The 13706-nt window shown below is 35.2% G+C and overlaps 2 protein-coding genes across 3 annotated transcripts; one reads left to right on the plus strand and one right to left on the minus strand.

The window, feature by feature from the left end:
- Positions 1 to 1225: 1225 nt before the first annotated feature.
- On the plus strand, positions 1226 to 6556 carry tapbpl (TAP binding protein like). 2 transcript variants are annotated; one of them, XM_055211803.2, is made up of 9 exons: positions 1226 to 1458; positions 1837 to 2049; positions 2127 to 2396; positions 2627 to 2827; positions 2927 to 3094; positions 5439 to 5542; positions 5647 to 5875; positions 6107 to 6175; positions 6292 to 6556. In XM_055211803.2, the coding sequence occupies exons 1-9, from the start codon at positions 1410 to 1412 to the stop codon at positions 6297 to 6299; spliced, it is 1311 nt and encodes a 436-aa protein (XP_055067778.2). In that variant the 5' UTR covers positions 1226 to 1409; the 3' UTR covers positions 6300 to 6556. The 2 variants fall into 2 exon arrangements, with proteins under 2 accessions (XP_055067778.2, XP_055067776.2); XM_055211801.2 differs by having other exon boundaries at positions 1227 to 1458; positions 6107 to 6181.
- On the minus strand, positions 6554 to 13194 carry vamp1b (vesicle associated membrane protein 1b). Its single transcript, XM_073871915.1, has 5 exons — positions 12988 to 13194; positions 12240 to 12369; positions 11301 to 11468; positions 10735 to 10777; positions 6554 to 8990 (listed from the first exon to the last, which is right to left on the minus strand). Coding segments are annotated over exons 1-5 (360 nt in total). The 5' UTR covers positions 12990 to 13194; the 3' UTR covers positions 6554 to 8973.
- Between the last annotated feature and the right edge of the window lie 512 nt (positions 13195 to 13706).

Here is a 13706-nt window from a genome sequence, read left to right on the forward strand (position 1 = left end):
TTTACATTTTAAAGGACACACCCAAAAACTGCACATATTTTGTTCACACTTACAAAGTGTAAATTTTAACATGTTACAATAAATTATCTGTGGGGTATCTGTGTGAAATGGCCCCTTAAATGGATTGGTGTTTTCCTACTGAATTCAGTTAAAACTCCTAGTACTGGTTTATAAGACCTGTTATGGCATTGTACCTCCATATTTAGCTGAGTTACGAGCTTTAACAATGAAATAAGCTCCCCAAGATCTTCATGCTTCCTTCTCTCTACAGTGGCCAGTTGCTGCAACTAGTCTTACAAGTTAGTCAACTATTTGTTTTCTTTAAGATCGATCATAGCTTTATAAGTCAGTTACATATAAATGTAGACTGGTCATATTTGAAACAGAAAAGTAAGACTGATTAGATCTAATTGCTAGTTCAACAGACAATCTTAACTTAGCAAGTATGTATATGCAACTGACCAAAGTTAAGTCTCAACTTAAAAATTAACCTATTCACCTTGTTTTAAAATTACATCTGTCCCTTTCTGCTCCTCTGCTTTAAAATACTTGTTTGTTGGTTGTATGAGCATTTTTTTTAATGATTGATGTTAGTTATCTGATTGTATGTTATTTGTCAATTATCTGTGTGGCATTCTTGTTTTATATAAAGAAAACATTTATATTATTATATTATATAGTTATTCGTATTATTATTATTATTATTATTATTATTATTATAATTAAATAAATAAAGTAAAGTATACTGCTGTGTTCATATATGTAGGACACGATGATGCAGAATATACTGTAAGGTGCCCTGCTGAAAAAAACAATAAAACCATTACAGAAAATTCTATTGGTTTTATTGGGAAGTTTATTGGTTCTAATGAAATATGGCCCAAAACACACTACAGTGTACTGGTTTTTGTTGGTCTCTAATGGTATGTATTGGTTCTATGTATTGGTTCTAATGGAATATGGCCCAAAACACACTACAGTGTAGTGGTTTTAATGGTAAAAGCTAATGATTCCTATTGGTATTTTAATGGAAACCATTAGAATTTTTTTTAATGGTTTTATTGTTTTTTTTCAGCAGGGGTGGTCTAACGTAAAGAGATGGATGGGTTTGTTCAATGTTCATTTTCAATAAGAAAAAATATTATCAAATACCAGAATAACGAAACATTTGTTAAAATATTTATATACAAGAGTAAAAATCTTACTCTTATTTTGAATCTTCCAATGAGGAAGAATTATTTTAATCAAAAGTGAAAGTATTTCGCTTTGCGAATGAAAGACGGCGCTGGTTTTGGCTGGTTTAGAGCTGTTTCATGGCTTTGAGTAAAATATGCTCGCATTAATCTAAACATAGAAACATTATAAGTGACAATAAGCCAATTGATTTGTTGTTTAGGAACAGCTCGGTGATGTTTAAAATCCTCGTTACCTCCACCTACATCCTGTCGTTGATATATGGTGAGTTATGGATGTTAATTCGTGCCGTGTATGTTGATTTCAGTCGAGATGCTTGCATATTTTTGCACATATGTTTTATGAATTTATTTTGCAGTACAATATCTACATATTGTTTATTTATTTTTAACGTGTAAATGGACGTTTTGGTTTCGGTTTGTCTTTCGGTTTGTTTGCTGCGATCGCGCGCCCTCTGCTGTCAAGTCATGTCAAATGTATGTATATAGCGTTATATTTAAATTGATTCAAAGCAGCTTTACATAAAAGAAGAAGAAAATTAAGCACATAAAAATATAAATGAAATACACAGTATATACAGTATAACATAGGCTATTATGTTACATTTGCTGTTAAAATGAATGTATTGTCGTGTGTTCACAGGGCTGCACGGGGCTGATGTAGTTTTGTCCTGCTCTCTGATCGAGGAGGGGGGCGGGATGGGAGGCATGATGGGCGGGGCGATGTTTCAGCGCACTCCATCCACTCTCGTCTTCAGAGATCTTGTTGGAAACGATGGTTTGTCACCAGAGCTCGTGACCCCATATAACCCCCCTGAAACACCCAGTGCTGATGATCTCATCTTTGAGTTGATGTGTAAGTGCTATCTCTTTAGTGTATAGTGAGTGACATAGCATGCATACTATAACATCTCTACTGATTCTCATCCACAGTGCCATCTATTCAGATTCCTGATGCAGATTCTCTTCTTCACAGCGATTGTAATGAACAGAATATAGCGTGTGAGATCAGCCGGTATGTTCCTCGTGGTGCTGATCCAGATTCTCTACCTGCTCATTTCATTGGCTCAGTTCAGCTGGAAGGGGCGGGTCTCAGCCTCACTCTGGTGCTACAAACCTCAAGCAGCGAGACAGCAGATCCTCCACTAATGCAGAGTAAACTCAACCTGGCCCTCAGCACAACAGGAACGTTGCTGACGGAGGGTATATATGTTTATAACAATATTGCGTTTGACCATATACAGTAGTGGACAAAAATTATGTCAGGATTTGTACTGTATTTGCTTTTCATGACCCCTGAGAAATAAATTATACCATCAAAATATGAGCATTATGTGGACACCCCATTTATCTGATTTTACAATGATTTGCTCTTTATCTTTTTAAAATCTGTTTCTCTCTTTCCCACTCGATTTCTTAACTACTCTGCCCAGTTGTATTTGTGGTGTTCTCGCGCGTACCATCCATCGTGGCTCCTATAGGAGGAGATGCATTGTTAGACTGTGGCTTTAGACAGAAAGACTCAACACTCGGGCAGGATGTGGCACTCGAGTGGCGTCTACAGCACAGAGGAAATGGGCGTAAAGTCCTTGATATGAAAGCGAGAGAGATGGAGGCAGAAGTGGGATCAGATGGTAAGTGAAAAGTATAATAATTAACATGATGGGTTCAGTAAATATACCCTTAATTATTTCTGTGAATATTAAACGTCAGATTATTTTTGTACATTGTAGTGTTGGTGGAGAGAGAAGATACGAGCGCAGAAGCAGATCTGCTGGTAAGGGACGGTAATGCATCTCTGTCTCTTAGGAGGTTAAAGGTCTCGGATGAAGGCACATACATTTGCACTGTTGGTTCTGGGGAGTTTCAGACGCAGCAGGTCGTCCAACTGCACATTACACGTGAGTCTCTTCTGCAAAATACACAGCAAAATATTTTCTTTGTACTTTTGTCTTGCTTTCAAGTAAAAATATTTCTCTTTCTCCGCCATTGACGAGTAAACTCATCCTTTAAAAGAAAACGCTTCCTTGCCAATTACAAGTTTTTACGGCAATCCATATTTCTGCTATTTTTCACTAGGTGGCAAGCTTACCCATCTTATAAAACATGGAAGAATCCACTTAGGCCAAAAACATTGTTTGTGTATGTTTTGATCATTGCTCTGAATCTGATCTCTAACAAAAGTCATTTGCAAAAATGCAATTATTATCTCAGCTTTTTGCTCAAAATGTTGTAATTTTTAAGAAACCTACCTGTATTTGAGCGGTGATAAAAAGAGATCAAATGATAGGATGAAACTTTTTTGTTTGAAAGCATAGGGTCTGTTTTTTTCATTTGATATATTGTATGTTTATATATTTAAAGACAAACATTTTCTGAAAGGCATTAAACTTTTGTGAAAATCATAAAAAAAATGCTGGCACTGGCTGAAGAAAATGAGAGTTAAAATAGGAAAGGGTTAAATTGGTGGGAAATGAATAAAAAAAAATCATAGGATGCTCTGCAGTAAAATTAAAATTTTTGCAGAATTGGGCATGCTTCTATTTTACGGATAACTTTGTGGACAACTTATAAAAGAAGATAATGCGGTTTTGGATCTGCAGGAAAGGGTTAAAATTGGTGGGAAAAGAGCTAAAAAATGTAAAAAAAAAATCATGGGATCCTCTGCAGTAAAATTTTAATTTTGCAGAATTGGGCATGCCTCTATTTTACGGATAACTTTGTGGACAACTTATAAAAGAAGATATTGCGGTTTTGAATCCGCAGGAAAGGGTTAAAATTGGTGGGAAAGTTTTTTTTAAAAAAATCATGCAATGCTTTGCAGTAAAATTAGAATTTTTGCAGAATTGGGCATGCCTCTATTTTACGGATAACTTTGTGGACAAATTATAAAAGAAGATATTGAGGTTTGATCCACAGGAAAGGGTTAAAATAGGTGGGAAAAGAGTTAAAAAAAATCATGCTATGCTCTGCAGTAAAATTAGAATTTTTGCAGAATTGGGCATGCCTCTATTTTACGGATAACTTTGTGGAAAACTTATAAAAGAAGATAATGCGGTTTTGGATCCGCAGGGAATGGTTAAAATTGGTGGGAAAAGAGTTAAAAAATAAAAAAATCATGGGATGCTCTGCAGTAAAATTAGAATTTTTGCAGAATTGGGCATCCCTCTATTTTACGGATAACTTTGTGGACAACTTATAAAAGAAAATATTGCGTTTTTGGATCCGCAGGAAAGGGTTAAAATTGGTGGGAAAAGAGTTTTTAAAAAAAATATGGGATGCTCTGCAGTAAAATTAGAATTTTTGCAGAATTGGGCATGCCTCTATTTTACGGATAACTTTGTGGAAAACTCATAAAAGAAGATAATGCGGTTTTGGATCCGCAGGAAAGGGTTAAAATTGGTGGGAAAAGAGTTAAAAAATAAAAAAATCATGGGATGCTCTGCAGTAAAATTAGAATTTTTGCAGAATTGGGCATTCCTCTATTTTACGGATAACTTTGTGGAAAACTTATAAAAGAAGATAATGCGGTTTTGGATCCGCAGGAAAGGGTTAAAATTGGTGGGAAAAGAGTTTTTTTAAAAATCATGTGATGCTCTGCAGTAAAATTAGAATTTTTGCAGAATTGGGCATGGATCTATTTTACGGATAACTTTGTAGACAAATTATAAAAGAAGATATTGCTGTTTTGGATCCGCAGGAAAGTAAAAAACATATAAAAGAACACTATAAAAATGTCAGGGTTGTTTTTTACCCATAATGGGTAAATATTGGACAGAACACGTGCTGGGTTAAAAATGACCCCATGCTGGGTTATTTTAACCCAAGTGCTGGGTTATTATACCCCATGGTTCCACAACAACAACCAAACATTGGGTCGTTTTTGACCCAGCATGGGGTGGTTTTTGGCCCGGCATGACTTCTGTCCAATATTTGCCCATTATGGGTCAAAAATAACCCAGACATTTTAGAGTGAAGATAATGCGGTTTTGGATCCGCAGAGTTTACCGGGTTATTAGTAAAACGAGACAAAAAGTGGGTTAAGAAAAATGTACTTGAATCAATTTTTTGAATAAGGTTGAAAATTGAATTGAAGTAAATTTTTCTTACCCCACTAAAACTTATTATCTTAGGTCATTTTACTTATGTAAACGACAAAAATACTAAGAATGCATGAAGATGCATGTTTAAAACCAAGGAGCATAGCTCACATAGCAATGTTTGTCTTTCTTTTCTCACACTCAGAGCCCCCTCACGTTACTCTCTCTGAAGAGAAACTAACATTTCAAGACAACTCACCCAAAAAACTCGGCTGTGAATGTCAGCGTTATTATCCTCTGGATGTGACGGTCAGCATACCTCCATAACAACACTACAGGATTACTTTAGGTCATCTTAAATTGTGAACAACTTATCATCAAACAGTTTTAATTTGAATGACGTGCTCCTGTAGGTGGAGTGGTTATCCCAGCGTCCCTCTGATGAAGAGCCCGTCTCTTTCTCAAAAGAATCCTCTCTCTCCAGCCATCGACAGCATAGCGATGGGACATATTCACTCTCATCTTATCTCACCCTACGACCTGATGAACACCCACCAGACACTGTTGTCACCTGCAGGGTCTTTCACTCCACCTCAGACATACCCACTGAAGTCACACTGACTGTGGGGAAACCCGAACCAGGTGAGAGACACTTTTAAGATCGTGTTATCTGTGATGATGTCTATGCATTAATGAAAACTATGCAGTTATGTGGTAGAATAATATGCATTAAAATAATAAACCTGCATTTATATACTTCTAAACATGCTTTTAATATGTGACATTTATTAGCATAACTGTGAAAAAAATATTTTCTTCTATAAGATATTTATAATATATATATTTTTTAAATCCACTACTTCCATTCAACAGAAATGGCGTTTTGGACGATTGCATTAATGTTAGTGATATCTGTGGTGTTTTTGTATCAAGCTTTCAAAGGTACAGGTAAGTGTTTTTAAATTATTAATATATTTGAACTAGCAGACATACAAGAGTATATGGAGTTAAATGTTCATGACATCTGTTTTGTATTTCAAATTGTTTTGTCTTTTCAGAGAGCTGAGCGTCAATTTTGGAAGAAGTTTGGAAATGGGTCATATTTGGTTTACTTTTCTCATCAGCAGTCTTCAAATGGATGTAAATTTAATTGTATTTAATTCTATTCAGACACTGGAAGTTTGTTCAAAGGATCAATGTCAAGAAAAGATTTATTACGTAACTTATTCTATACATTTAAAATACATTCCCATTTTTGTTGTATTTGATTTTTTAATTGGTTAAGTGTTCCTTTTTTAATAAAAACACAAACAGATAAAAATACGTTGATGGTTTTATTGGCATTAGTTTAAGTGTCAGAGGCATGCTTTTTAAAATCTGATATCTTCAAAGATCTTGTGTCAGATCTTTAAAAGACAGAATTACTTTGTCATGGTATATGCATCATTCATATATAGACTTTCACATTATGTCTCATTTGAGTTTACAAGAGAAAAAAAATAGACATCTATAGTCAAAATATGAAATAATATATAAAAACAAAATATAATAAAGTGTACAGAAACAGGAATGTAAAACCAATAGTTGTCTATTACATGGCAGTATAAATTATTATTATAATCACACACTGCACTGATTATAAATTTCTGAGTAGATTCGGTACATTTCAGTACATCACGGCAGGCTGACAGCATTTATTTCTTGTGCCCAGATGAATATTTTCCACAAAACAGGAAAATGAGGTTTGTGTTGTAAATCAGGCAGTTACACAGAAGTTTTAACAATACAAAATAAATCAAGTCTAATAGTGGGAATAATCTGCTATGCAAGTCAAAAAACAGCAGTTTCCCTCTTAAAGTCTCCCTGTAGTTGAGTATTTATTACTTAAAATTCATCCTTGAGCATCATAATAGCTTATGTTAAAGTTTTTCCTGTCACAGTAATTTCTTTATGCTTTAAAACAGCTCAAATGTAACTCTATACTCTTCGCCACAACATCTTTTGCAGCTCTGACCATAGATATACATGTAAATAGATGCTACATTCTGCAATTTCAGACACATAACTGCTAAGTCCGGTTTCACACAAGCATACATGAACTCATTTTTAGTGGTGATGTTAACAGGTGTGAGAATCACAGAAGCAGAGGTGATCGTTCAAGAGTCTATGCGGCATCCATCCATAATATCTATGGCTCAAACTACTGATCTACGCTTTTAACTGTCTTGATGTGATTGGTTACATTTTTGTGACGTAGGAAATCAAAGTGATTTCAAAGCTCAAATTTTATGGAGAAATACTAAGCAATGGGACTGAATGATAAATTTGCACATGCTTTGTCTTAAAGCATGTTAAAACACCACATAGACATATAACCAACAAAAAAACGTGATTTTCACAACAGGGGCACTCTGTTGGTGCTTAAAGGGGACATTTCACAAGACTTTTTAAGATGTAAAATAAATCTTTGCTGTCCCCAGAGTACATACGTGAAGTTTTAGCTTAAAATATCATATAGATAATTTATCATAGCATGTTAATTGCCACTTTGTAGGAGTAAGCAAAAATGTCGGTGTGTCCTTTGAAATGAAATTGTGCTGTCAATTATGTTTTCTTTCTCCTCACTAAATGGCAGTGCCGTGATTGGATAGTGCAGATTAAGGGGCGATATTATCTCTTTTTAACATCACAAGGGGAGACAAATTTCAATGACTTATTTTTTCACATGCTTGCAGAGAATGGTTTACCAAAACTAAGTTACAGGGTTGATCTTTTTCACATTTTTTAGGTTGATAAAAGCACGGGGGACCCAATTATAGCACTGAAAAAGTCAGATTTTCATGATATGTCCCCTTTAAAAGGTTTTTTACAGCGATGCCATTAAAGAAACATTTTCCTCAAAGAACCATTCAGTCAAAACAATTTCTTTCATACATTTTAAAAATCTGAAAAAAAAATCTGATTTTGTGCAACAGAAGGTTCTGAAGGTTCTTCAGATTGAAAGGTTCCTTAGAAACCATTTAGACAAAAATGGTTCTTCTACGGCATCGTGAAACGCATTTATTGTAAAAGTGTAACCTCCAACACCTTGTAGGGTTTAATGTATTTTCCTGCCAATACTGAATAAATAAAAATTAAAATTATTTTCACTTATAACTTTCTCCGCTTGATAAAAATTCTAAAAAATATATTATTACATCTTAATACTTTTTGTGCTATGCAGTTATTTCTGGAAAAAGCTATCAACCTAATCTGTATCATCAGTACACATAAAGGTTCTGAACAAAATGGATGACTGATAGCTCATGGTACAGGTTAATGGCAATAGCAATAGGCTTATATCTGCAAGGAGAGATAATGTATGTATCAATTTACAAATTCTCTGACTTAGCCTGAGTTAATCTCTCTCTCTCTCTCTCTCTCTCTCTCTCTCTCTCTCTCTCTCTCTCTCTCTCTCTCTCTCTCTCTCTCTCTCGTCTGCCTGTATGAGTGCAGTCATGTATGAATGTCTATGTGTCTGCATAAGTTTTGAATAATGCAGTATATTCATTGGAAAGAGTAGAGATTGGAGAGAGAGAGAGAGAGAGAGAGAGGAAGAGAGAGATTGTAAAAGAATTGATGCATGTGCTATGTACAGGTAAAAGGAGTCACACCAAAGTGTGAGACGACTGAGATCTTGAGTAGAGAAGGATCAGGAGAAGGGGTGGAGCTCATTTCCCATACTCATCCTGTGGATCAGCTCAGGAGAAGAAATACACTGGAAATGAAATGATTTGGTTTTAGTAGTGATTATAATTTCATACACAACAGATTATATTAGGTGCAGGGTTCCCACTCTAAGCTCAATCTCAAATTCCATCACTTCCACTGACTAAAAAGCTTAATTTTCATAACCAATGTGTGAGATGCCGTAAGCCTAATAATGTAGTGGACACTGTGAGTTTATAAAACATGTAGCTTAAAGGTGCCGTAGAAGTAAAACTGTATTTACATAGGCACAGATGAATAATAAGAGCTCTGTACAGGCAAAAATATAAGGTCTGTTTACACACACACAGAGAGCTACTGAAACGAGCTGCTCTGTGAAACAGCCAATCAGAGCAGAGCTCAACATTATTATTCATGACCCTTTAGAATAAGGTAATAATAGACCTTTTCATTCTAAGGGCAAATCCTAGGGTTGTATATGGACATGTAAAACCATCTCTAGATCATTTTTGCCCTTAATAAAGCCACATACCTTCTATGTAAATATCAGAGAATAATTAAACAGATTAATTCAATGTATTCTTTGGCACCTTTAAATGCATGAAATGAATAAACGTTGCCGATAAACTGTTGTTAAAACTGTAGTTTCACTTGAAATCAGTGAAGGCTTGGACCCGAAAAACGGCTTTGCTTATGTCACAACTTAACATCTGGATTACATTTTGATAAATGCAAACAAAAATGTATAGCAACAAACAAAAATCCCTGATAGAAATGATAAAATCCTGACTTTTAATGTCTGGAATAGACCTTTTATTTTAAAATGTCATTATATTTCAGAAATTGCATTACCCGTGGGAACCCTGTAGGTGTAAGTTAAGTGGAAATATATCCCATAATGCACTGCTATGCAAAACTACTTCACAGTAAGTGTAATGAATTATTGAGCTTATGTTACATCGCTCCAGTCTTTTAGTACTAAACGCACAAAGCCTTTAGTATGTTACAGCAACAGCACTGAAATGTGCTGAAGATAACATAAGTTGTCCCTTGTTTACAGGATGAACACATCACATATATGTATCGGTTCCAATAAAAGTGCTTGTACAGTTTACACTACAGAAGTGAAATAAACAGAAGTTTATAAATCATTGAAAACATCTTATATAGTTTATATAATATAAAATAAAAATATTAATAGAAATTCTACTATTGATTAATTTGTTCTATTTTTAATTGTGTTGATTTATAATACATTGACTAATTATTCAAGAGCTTTCCAGCCTACTTGCATATTGCCTTCCTAACCAAAAAGTGACTTTGAAATTGTAAATCAATATATTGTTTTATGTGAATGAGTAGGCGGAATGATTTTCACATCATTTTAAAGAAAAAACTCTAGACTACTAGATCCTGTTTTGAAAAGATGAAAACATGTTACGAATGAGTTTTGTGGACTTATATCAGTCACTTAAAAATTTAGCTTGCATAAATATTTCTTAAAAATACAAACATGTACATACATGTAGCTCATATAATATTGTAGCCCAGTTTGCTGAACACAGTGTTATGAGACTTTTGCCATTTATATGTTTTTGGGCAACTGAAAAGAGCACAAATGTCAGTTCAGGTCAAAACTTCTCCACGGCCCTAAAACCCCTTAGACCCCAGAGGGTTTACAATAATACCCTACTAACACTTACTAACCTAAACAGAAGGTGTCTGAAAATAATGTGCTGTGTATAAAACTCCACATGCTTCATGTGAGCTCTTTAAAATAGTCAAAAACTCACAGAAAATGATTCCAATGAAGAGGACTCCAATGACACCCATTATAATCATCATCTGAAAGAGAGAAAACAAACATTTATACATTAATGCCCTCATATCACACAATCAAATTCATGAATATTCAAAAGTTTGACAGATAATCACTTAATAAGATATAATAATAGCTCCATGGTAAAACACATATCTCATATTTCCATCCAGGATACAACATTCAATGTTTCCCTGCATCCTTTCATTTGTTCATTACTAAGACCCGCAAGCTAAAATTTACACAAATGAACACCAGCAGCAGCTCCAGAACTTAACCGCCGAGCGTATCATTGAGTATGAGGAAGCACTGACCTATTTCCTCACGCATGTTATGTCATTTTCCTTTGTGTCATTTATAGATAGCACTTATCATTTCATTTTATTTGATGTGTGTTAATCCTACTGTATCTCACTTTCGCCTAATCCCAGGCTGTGATTTACTGTAAACATCTCCTGACTGTCCTTTACTGCAGTAAATACCTATTAATTATTAATTGTGTATATTATGTATGACGCCTTTCATCTTCCGCTTTCAGAAAATCATCATCTTGCAGTTTTTCCACCAGTATTTGTTCTTCAGTTTAGCAGCACAGCTTTCGAACTGAGAAGCCCCGGCCTGCAGAGCATCCGCCCGGTCGTCCAGTTCAGAAAGCTTTTGATCCCTCTCAAGAACTTTATCCACATTTACACGCATGATGTCCACCACCTAAAAGAGAGATAAATAGGCATGTGATCCAAAGAAATGTTTCAAATGGCTGAACGGAGAATGAAGATGCATATTTGAGGTATAGGTATTTATATTGTTTATTATTAATTTATTAATGAAGTATTGACTTAATTATAGTCTTATTGTTAGAGTATTGGTCCACACCTCAAAAACCTTTAAATTGGATGTTTCACAAGACTTTTTTAAGCTGTCAAATAAATCTTTAGTGTCCCCAGAGTACATATAGCTCAATATACCATATAGATAATTTATTGTAGCATGTTAAAATTGCCACTAAATGTAAATGTGAGCAAAAATGTGCCATTTTTGGGTTTGTCTTTTTAAATGCAAATGAGCTGATCTCTGCACTAAATGGCAATGCCGTGGTTGGATAGTGTAGATTAAAGGGCGGTATTATCCCCTTCTGACATCACAAGGGGAGCCATTTTTACTGGGTTGATCTTATTTACATTTTTTCAGGTTGATAGAAGCACTGGGTACCCAATTACAGCACTTAAACATGGAAAAAGTCAAATTTTTATGATATGTCCCCTTTAAAATGACAAATTTAAGCTTTATTTAATGACTTATCAAACAGAAAGTTTTGAGTTGTAGTCATTTATCCATTTTGCAGACGTCTTCATTCAAAGTCGCAATACAATAACATTTTTGGAATCAAACCCATGACCTTCGTAATGCTAAAACAATGCTTCCCTGAGCTATATGAACTTCTGCATATTGCTTTTATCTCACATTCAAACACACTCTCACCTCATCCACTTGTGCTTGTGTCTGCTGTAGTCGGCGGTTGCTGGTGGTGTTTGGAGGGGGAGCAGGAGGACCCGCTGGTGCCCCATCTCCTCCAGGGCCACCGGCTGGATTAGCATTATTAGCAGCAGACCTGAACATCCAAAGAGATCCATGACACCATAGAGGATTTATAAAAGCATTCTCTCATAAGATTGAAAGTAATTTACAGACACAGAGGCACCAAATCTAAATTTGCTCAATGGTGCACAAGTCCTGTATGCCTTCCTAAAAGATTTGAGGGAGTCCAGTACATAATGTTGAAAAATAACCTGACCCATTTTTTGCATTTAAACAAATGATGCTTAGGTCTTACATGGTGGTTAATTGAATTTTTAATAGATGATACATGAAATGATAAGAAAACATTTTTATGCATTTATTCAAAATTGACAAAGATAACAAAATTTTATAATCTATTGACAAAAATGGAATCTAACACTGGACTTTATATAGGCCAAGCACAGAGCATGCAGACAACCTCAATACAACCCATATATATTTTACAAATCATTTAATCGTGACAAGCTATGATGCTACTGTAAGAGACCCCACAATATGTTTTTGAAGAACCAGTTTCAGATCATCTAAAACACATCCATACAAATATAAGACACGGCTGGCAAAGTTATTATTATATTATTATAAGTGTGTAAACAACCCCGAGTTTAAATTATGAATTGTAGCGAATAGTGATGATGACAATACTCACATTCTCTATGCAGCTGTTTCAGGAAGCCTCGCTGAAGGAATGAAATCGATAGCCAAAAAAGAGGATTGAAAATATCGACGAGTATAATCAACAAAAGACTGAGACTGAAGGTTGAAGAGGAGAATCAACCGACTGGTGATGATGCTGATGATGCAGAATTTCCAGAGCGCGTGCCGCAGATGCGCGCGTTGGAGAGAGAGAGAGAGCGAGAGAGGCGTGATCGGTACGAGCGCATATATTCCGTTTAAAACACTGAGAGAACTGCAGTCTGCAGTCACGGATTTATTTACGCTTACATATACATATAGTTATGTTTCCCTCGGTCACGCTGTTTTTCATAAATCAGTTTATGTAAATGTACGCGTGCTTCGCCCGTGCCCGACCCCTTCCCACAGCTCAGAGCTTTCTGCGGTACACTCTGCTCTGACAAATAAGGGGAGTATTTCGAAATTAAGCTTTTTAACTGTACATCCCATATGAAAAGAAATCACTGTAGTATATTTTAGTACATATACTAGTGTATACTATATGGTAATTACTACACTATGCTCTGATGATGTCAGTTTGACGTTTTGGGCGTATTATCTCGTAACCCCGCCCATTCAACTGTCAGTCAGCTGCCAAATGTCTTTCTGAATGAAATGTCTAAATCAATACAACACCTTTTAATTTTCTCATTTAGTTTCTCTCAAAATAAGTAAGAATACTGAAGTTAGATG

This window comes from Misgurnus anguillicaudatus, chromosome 10 (assembly GCF_027580225.2).
Source record: "Misgurnus anguillicaudatus chromosome 10, ASM2758022v2, whole genome shotgun sequence".
Lineage (NCBI taxonomy): Eukaryota > Metazoa > Chordata > Actinopteri > Cypriniformes > Cobitidae > Misgurnus > Misgurnus anguillicaudatus.